The sequence below is a fragment of the Sinocyclocheilus anshuiensis genome, unplaced genomic scaffold (genome assembly GCF_001515605.1).
Source record: "Sinocyclocheilus anshuiensis isolate Anshui unplaced genomic scaffold, SAMN03320099.WGS_v1.1 scaffold418, whole genome shotgun sequence".
NCBI classification, from domain to species: Eukaryota; Metazoa; Chordata; class Actinopteri; order Cypriniformes; family Cyprinidae; genus Sinocyclocheilus; species Sinocyclocheilus anshuiensis.
The window spans coordinates 274,566-283,535 of record NW_015544131.1 but is presented as its reverse complement, the minus strand read 5'-3'; the positions used below and the strand labels follow the sequence as shown (position 1 = coordinate 283,535).

General features: G+C 38.8%; 1 protein-coding gene across 1 annotated transcript in view; it reads left to right on the top strand.

Annotated features, from left to right (window-relative positions):
* Positions 1-8,738, top strand: part of LOC107694892 (gastrula zinc finger protein XlCGF8.2DB-like) — a 10,610-nt gene extending 1,872 nt beyond the window's left edge. Inside the window, exon 3 of the mRNA XM_016494611.1 lies at positions 7,537-8,738. Within this exon, the coding sequence (XP_016350097.1) occupies positions 7,537-8,630 (1,094 nt within the window). The 3' untranslated portion in view covers positions 8,631-8,738. The remainder of the gene's footprint in view (positions 1-7,536) is intronic.
* Positions 8,739-8,970: the final 232 nt, after the last annotated feature.

Here is an 8,970-nt window from a genome sequence, read left to right as displayed (position 1 = left end):
ATTCAGACCATAGACTATGATTCAGACAGACACAGAACATGCAGGATTTATATTTAAATAGCCTTTTTGCGGCTTAATTTTTACAGATACTAGTCCATATCACGATTTAAGTGTAATGACCTTCCTTTGATTAATTCATCCAAACTTTGACAAATTCCGTGACATTCCGCGGTATACAGTAAATGGATTCCACAATTCCATCTGTGTTTTCCGCATCGCATCTTTCCATGAAAGAGGGAAACTTAAAGAAAACATCTTTCCATATAAGTGCAAGTAAAAGTTGTAAAGTTAGTTTATAGAGTTGATAATAGTTATAGGTATAAAAACGCTTAAAAATCTAAGCTCATACGTAGTCATGTTTAAAGCTGTTGATTCTAAAACTTATTTATATTGCATATTATCTATATGTTTATATGAATTTAAAATAAAAGCTTGATAATTACTATAAAACTAAGCTAGCTTGTGTAACGGATTAAGGGTATAATAATTAAATCATATAAAATAATTATAAAAAATAATCATCTCTAAAAATCAGACAATTTTTCTTTAAAAGGGTTTTACTATGTAGCGTCCTTTAATTTGTAGGAAGAGAAACTGGGGGAGTGGCTTTATTGCGTCAGACATGTGTCACTTTGCTTGAAGCTGATTGGTCAAATTTCGGGTTGAGATCTCTAAACCAGAACATAACCTGCGGTGCTTAAGTTACTATGGTGATGAACACGGGGGCCAGAGGTGGCACCGGCCCCCCCTGAAATTTGGCTGGCCACCCCAGGTGCACAATGTCGAGAGCGCATAATATTATGCGATCCATGTGCGCGAGGACGAATCTCTCCACTTCCAAGCGGATTTCCTTCACTCACACAAAACTGGACGTGTGCCCCCCCGCATTGTTCCGCAAACACAACCCTCTTTTGAGCCAGTGCCCCCGACTGGACCCCCCCCCATTTAAAATGCTCTAGACACGCCACTGGATGAACACCACTAAAAACCAAGCCACTTTCATGGTACCTAAAACCCAGGATTGGTGCAACCTAAACTAAAACTTACATGGCTAGCCAGCTAATCCGGCTTCATGGTACAGGTCCCAGATGGCTCCGCATGCTTTCGAATTCCTCACTCACAGTACTTTGATGTCATACACCGATCGGTGTTGCTTCAAATCAAATACACCTCATCTCACGAGCCGGTCCGTTTTGACAGCAAACTTACGCTCACATCCGCATGTAAACATGTAGTCGGCGTGGAAGTTCTTCAGACACAAAGTTCGCAATTTGTAATACAATATTGACTGTTTTTGCTCAAGTCTGCCGACGAAGCTTCAATCAAAGCCACAGCAGAACTGTTTTGTGTCTCCGAGCAACACGGCGGTGTTTGGATACTGAATGAATCCACGGTTTTTTGAACGAATCAAGTGATTCAATGATTCAGTAACCCTTTCATAAAGACAGCTGCCTCAATTCTGAATAAATCAGCCGTTTGAATGAATGACTAATGACTCGCTCAATAAAACAGTAATTTACCGTAATTTATTGGTGGTTTGGTTTCATATTTAAAAGTATTGCATTTATCCCAACATTTTTAACTTGTATGTTCAAAAATATTTTAAACATTACTTTTCTAAAATTATTCATGCATTTGAAATTTTGTGGTGTAAATGCATTTATGGCACATCAGCTTCATTAAACAGTCTGTGTAAATACATCTAATACCACTTCAGATGCAGCTTCTGTTTCCTCCGCAGTGAAAAGATGGAGTTTGTTGATAGTATGCACACTCTAATGTGAACATCAAAATTTGCAAAACATAAATTAGCCTACTCCACGGCTCACAAAGAGAAGTATGAACACTGATGACAACAGAGTTCACTGTCCAAACAGTTTTTGGTATAATGTGCCTTTTTGTACTTGAAGCAGATTGTCTTTTCCCTTTATTTTGTTTTCAGAGTGCACCTGAACGCTTCATTTACATGTTAAATTCTCAAAAACAGTGTATTTTTACAAAAAAAGATGCGCAATCAACTTTACCGTTGCATTACCCGTCCATTTGAAGTCATGGCTTCTTGATGAACAGTGGCACATAGCCTTCAAGTATTTAAAACAATACTGTGCTTTTGAATTAAAATAACTGGCATTGCAAATTAATTAAAATAAATGTATAAACATAAATAGGTAAACATATAGCTTAGTATGAAAACCACTTGCTAGGCTCCAACTATTAAGTCAAGAACTTTCTTTTCTCCTTGGATACTCAAAAGGAGATGTTTCAAATCAGTCTTGGACTTCTTAGATGGCCTGTCTTGGCTTGATGCCTCTGCTCCTATTGGCAAATGGGTTCCACCTCAATCCCATATTTGATCCAGAAGCCTTTTTCACCTCCGCCTCAAGTGTAACAAAGCTATCTTTAAACCTAGGGTCTAGGTAGGTGGCAGTGTTCAAAAGTAGCTTTAATTCCTCAACATCATAACACTGCCTGAGGTTTTGTTTGATTGAACCTTTCATTTCCCTAGTGTCTTCATCATCGAGAGAAGACGGTATCTTCCACATCAGTGGTAAGACAGATGAGAGGGTTGTGTGTTTCTCGCCACTGAGTGCATCTGTAAATGGACTCAGTGGCCCGTAGACTTATTTTAAAGTCTCAAATTATGTCTGTATCTTTAGGCATCAGGTGCCATTTCTTTCAGTCCTCTGCCAGCACTGCACACACAGCTTGCTGCTGCTCCAAAAATCTTTCGACCATATCATATGTTGAATTCCAGCTGGTTGGCTCATCATGAATGAGTTTGTTCTGGAAGTGAGAGGTCTGTTTGTTTTTTGGTGAGCTGGCGTGAGAGCTTTGGTGATCTTGTGAATGCAGATACTGTGTTTTGCGAAGCCATGACAGTGCTGCAGATACTCTGTCTATGACAACTGCTTTATTTACTGCGAGGTGTAAATTGTGACCGAAACATGGGATCCATTTGTAATGATCTTTGAAGGCCTTTTGGTTATTGGACGCATTGTCCGTTGTGATGCCTGCCATTCTAGAAATGTCTATTTTCCATTCTTCCTGTATTTTCTCCTCAAAGGCCTCCTTCAAACTCTCCCCTGTGTGCTCAGAGTTCAGGCCACGACAGCCCAAGCACCAGGAGTGCATCTCCCAGGACTTGGTTATGTACTGCATGGTAATGGACATGGATGTGTCTGCAGCTCTGCTTGTCCACAGATCTGTTGTTCAGGCATAAAAGTTTTTCTTTGAGATGCTCTGAACTTAGGTTTCTGGTTAGTATACATGAAGTAATTTCTGCTTGGTAACTGGTATCTTGGGGTTAAACTGCTGAAGCATTTGCTGAAATCCATGTTTTTCTGCAGAGAAGACAGGAATTTGATCCATGCATATAAATTCAGCAACTGCCCTATTCAGTTTCCTTGCTTCGTTTGAGTTTTTGTCATATTTTGAGTGCCTTTAAAAAGCTTCTGTTAAGGTTGGCTGTGTTAATGTTTTCTGACTTTGTTTCTGCATCTGGTGTACATCCTCCTCTGGCTGATACTGGTTTAAAAAGAGATTTTAGTTATCAAATATCCTGTTTGACAATGACTAATAAAACAGTGGAGGCTACAGGTCCTAAAGTGCACTCATAAATGCGCGCGCACACACACACACCTATACTGAATGCAAGCATTCATTCACTTGCATACTGGCAGGCTGAAAATATTTTTTAAAACCATTAACATAATTATTTAAACCTGTAATATTAGCCAATAATGTTAATAGGGATAATCCGTGGAAGGATACACAACGAATGAACAAGCAGTAAGCTGTCAGACAGTCAGTAACTTTGTGTGCATGATTGTGTGAGATTTAAATGAGAGCACATAGCTTTAAAAGCACGAGTGCTGCGCACTTTAATTTAAATGTCACACAATCATATTCATAGCTCATTTAAAAGCAGCCGCCTTTGTAAATAATGTTAATATGACTTGAAACTCACCTTGAATTCTTTGAAAAGATCGGGGGTGCCTGACTTTTAGGTGCTTCGCCAAATTTGAGGTGTTACCTCCATTGGTTTGAAATGCATGAAGGCATCGTTTGCATACTGGCTTAAAGGGGTCATATGGTGCGATTTCAAGTTACAAGCTGATTGTGCATAGATAAGATCCCTGAAGTTGCAAAGACTGAAGTCTCAAAACCAAAGAGATATTCTTTATCAAAGTTAAGACTCTGCCACGCCCCCCTAAAATGGCTCGTTATAACACGCCCCGTCAACATATTCTGTTACACCAAATACACAAAATAATGATCTTTAAAAAAGCATCATATGACCCCTTTAAGAACATCAATAATAACGCCGTGGTCATCAGCCTCCAATGCGAAATACTTCCATATTTGACTCTTAGCACCTTTCTTGTCAATGAGTCGGGGAGGAGCTTAACTCGTTGCCATCTTCTACATTACATGTAGTTCTTCAGTGTGCTTGTAGATATTTTTTCTTCTTCTTTACCCTTTGAGGATAATCTGAAACACTTCCAGGCATATGCTCTTGCCTGCCCCCGTAAGTTCCGGAAGAATTGCAGCCTCACTAGTCGCAAATTTCGGTACCACCGGTACTTACGCTACTGAAGATCTGGCAGGACTTTAAAATGTAAATACCGACTTGATACCATAGTATCGGTTCTCGTGACATCCCTAGTGTGGTGTCATGCTTGTGATCTTGATATGGTCTGCGGGAGTTTGGGCGAGGCTCCACCTCACAATCACTACCACGCAAACTCTGACTCCAAATGAATTTCTACTGCGCAGACTCTGGCTCCAAATGATGCAAGATGACAGCGGCCATACTGAGACGATTTTGCTTCACTCTTCAGTAGTGGAAGGAAGTGGAGACACGTCGTCCATATTTTTTTTTACAGTCTAACGCATGCATCTGAAAAAGCAACACACACCGAGCATCTTGCCTTGTAATGACTTGTAATGCGGAGCTATTCTAAACCTGTTGTCCAACAAAAGAGAACATTATAACTAGGGTTGGGTATCGTTTGAATTTTATTGGTTCCGATTCTACTTATCGATTCCAATTCTTATCGATTCCTAGTTTCGATTCCGATAAGATAAAAAATCCAATAAAAAAAATGCACTGTCTTTTTACAAAACATTCTGTTGCAGCTGAATAACATGAGCAAAAATCAGCAGCCTACACAACACTTAGGCCTACAAGAGGAACTTTTGTCTATGCTTTTAACAAAAATACCACAGCAAAAACAATTAGAATATAATTTTCAAATATTAAAGTGTTAAAGACAAGTAATCAGTCAGTAATAAAATAGGAACAAACAAATCAATTAGCATATAAATACAACTGAACCAAATTTCAGGTACAGAAACAATAATTAAAGTTTAAAAACACTGCAGTTTTCATTTAAAAAATAAAATATAGATTATTAATTAAAGTTATTAAAGATATTCAGTCAAGATGAGTGAATTATTTTCTTTTGTTCTTTGATTGACATTAATGACAGGCAGCGCGTTCATTAGGCTGCTGTCTCTTTAACACCGAATGCATGCAGAATACCCGGTTCTTGGAAATTTGGAACCAGTTATAAAATGGAACTGGTTTTCGATACCCAACCCTAATTATAATATACCCCACAACATCAGACGAATGTTAAAAATAACTTCCGTCTTGATCTGATGTGGCTGCTTGTCACAGAATGATGCAGATATTCTATACTGCAATAAAGGCTATGTCGATTAGTAATGGATTATAAATATACTTAATTATTAAAATACCCGAGGTGGTTTTAAGAACACAGATAAACATTGTTGCAGTAGAGAGTTTATTGTCTTAATGTTCTCTTTGAATGTCATCATTCAAAGCATTTCTGTCTTCTTTTATTCAGTTACAGCTATAGCTGGAAGCTTTTGTCCATATTAGCAGGGCTTCAGAATCATTCTTCCCACTGGTCGCTCGTTTGTGACTAACTTTCTCAGTTGGTCACACAAGCACATGATTTGGTCGCAATAATATTTTTTTTTTTTTTTTTGCGCTACAACATGGGATTAATCAATGCATGCTGATGAACTTTTATCATAGGTTATAGTTAAATGGAAACGAAAGTGGTTAACATTCAACACGTTCTTTTTCATCAGTAGTATTATTTGTGATTTGAATTTTGTGAGCGGGAGTCCCTCTTTTGTTATGTTATAAGTGGATTAATTGTTATTCTTAATTGAAAAGCACAACAACAATAAAACGGTAAGATACAAAGACAAACTAGGTTACAAAATGTTTATTAACAAAAGCGAATAAGATGAGGCATGGCATACACCACATATTGTATACCGACTAATAAATTACAGAACGTTTAGCAAACACTGAGGAATCAAATAAAATAAGAGCGCCTCCATAGCATAACGTGAGGTAAACGGCAAAGATAACAAGCTTTTCAAAATTAAAACAAAAAGAAAAGTAAAACTAAACTTGTTGTCGGTGACAGTGATTGCATGTTTTTTTCCCCCACAAGAATACCAACATGTTAGCCTTCTCTGGTTTAAGAAGCGGTCTTTTACTTGACTTTAGCTTGAAAACCATCCATCGTTTCCTTAATATACGCAACATTTTTGCTGCTCGCACTTTCGCTCTCCTGCTGACACGGCGAGTATAAACCAGGCTCAACGCTCTATGCGCTGCGCAGTTCAAAAGAGTAGCACAGTTTCGTTATGCTTTCAGTTTCGTTTGTTGATGTTTCTCATATGCAACAGAAATGGCAGCGCTTATGAGTTGAACAATGCGGTGGTCGCGCCAGTGCGACCGCACACAAAATTTAGTCACACAGGTAGAAAAAATGGTCGCAAAATACGACCATTTGGTTGCAGTCCGGAGCCCTGATATTAGGGATTTCCTGGAGCGTCGTGAGCTCTGCCTCTGTTGCTTCTGTAACGCATATGTGGATTTTCTGCACGAGGGCACCCTCAGGCATCCAGTATGAATGAAACGGACATTATATGTGTTTATAACACTAAATAATGGCCAATCCAAAAAAATAATACTTCTCTCAAAATAAATTTGAAGTAGACACATGACAATCTATGTTATCAGTCACGCCCACCCAATAACCCCCCCAGCCCCTCCGGCCACAATGATGGTTGGTACTCAAAAAAACAAATTCCAAGGTTGGAAGGTCTGGGCTTGCAATTACTTATGTTGAGATAACGACATCCATATTAAGTTTTTTCACATTGTGCTTAACCACGGGTTATCACCATTTAAAACCCTGCTGATCATAATAGGGCCTTTCGCACCGCGGGAACCTTTTCATAGTACCAGACAAAATCTTCCCAGTACTTTAGTACTGTACATTTAGTTCTGGAACTAAAGCGGTGCGAAAGGCCCTAATGAACGTGATGGATTAAAACACAATAGAAGTTTGCAAAAGTACTGGGGAATAAGGCTGTTCAAAGCTTTTAATTAGTTTTGATGCTATAAATATCTAAAAGTTTTGATGTCTGTTGCTTTGTGCCATTAAACTGGGGTAAACTTGTATTTGTCTTTATTCACACTAGACCTGATGGCGCTGAAAGAGGAGAGTCAAGAACTGAATGAAAAAAAAGACAAAGATCAGCATGAAGAATATTGTGACTTCAAAACTGAAGAAAAATCTTCTTGTTGCCCACAGACTGAAAAGACGGTGTCAAAAAAAAGAGCTCGAAAGAAAGCAACCGGAAGTAATTTCACCTGCTTTCACTGTGGAAAGAGATTTGATCAACTAGACAACCTTAAAGTCCACATGAGAATTCACACTGGAGAGAAGCCTTACACCTGCCAACATTGCGGAAAAAAGTTTTATCAACAAGGAAACCTTAAAGTCCACATAAGAATTCACACTGGAGAGAAGCCCTACACCTGCCAACAATGTGGAAAAAGTTTCAACAAGAAAGGGAACCTTAAAGTCCACATGAGAATCCACACAGGAGAGAACCCTTTCACCTGCCAGCAGTGTGGAGTAAGTTTCACTCAAAGAGGAAGCCTTAAAATGCACATGAGAATCCACACAGGAGAGAGTCCTTTCACATGCAAAGAGTGTGGAAAAGGTTTTATTCGAAAAGGAAACCTTAGAAGCCACATAAGAATTCACAATGGAGAGAAGCCTTACCCCTGCCCACAGTGTGGAAGGAGATTTACACATAAACCCACCCTTAATGTCCACATGAGAACTCACACTGGAGAGAAGCCATTCGTGTGTGCTCAGTGTGGAAAGAGTTTCCGGTATCATTTAAGCCTTAATAACCATATGAGTACTCACTCCACAGAGAGCTGTTTTGGATGTCTGCAGTGTGGAGAGAGTTTCACAGACAGGAAACACCTCAAGAATCATTTAATAACTCACACTGGAGAGAAACCTTACATGTGCCATCACTGTGGCAAAACGTTCAAAAACAAATCATCTCTTGATAGCCACGTGAGAGTTCACACTGGAGAGAAGCCTTTCCCCTGCCCTCAGTGTGGAAAGAGTTTCACACTTAAAGGAAACCTTAACATTCACATTAAGATTCACACTGGAGAGAAGCCTTTCACATGTCTTCAGTGTGAGAAGAGTTTCAGGTATAAAAGAGACCTGAGGTGTCATTTGCAAACTCATTCGGCAAAGAACTTCTAGTGTTTTTCAGCGCAATCAATTTTCAAAATCATTTGTGTATTTACTCTGAAGGAAATGTTCAAATCCATTTATTTTTGATCAGTGCAATAAAAAATATTTTGCCATCACACCCGAAAAGTCCTGCAGATGTGAGATTTCTTTTTTTGTGTGTGTGTTCTGTATTGAACTCCTGTGGAAATACTTTTAAAGTCCCCCTTTAGTCAATAATTGTATCCTTCAAAACTCATTTTTGAACATTAAAATTACATATTTAAAAATCAAATCTCTGAAAATATTTCCTTCATGCCTTAAAATAGCTTGACTGTAACTCTATGCTAGGGTGGAGCTAGGGAGGGCCACT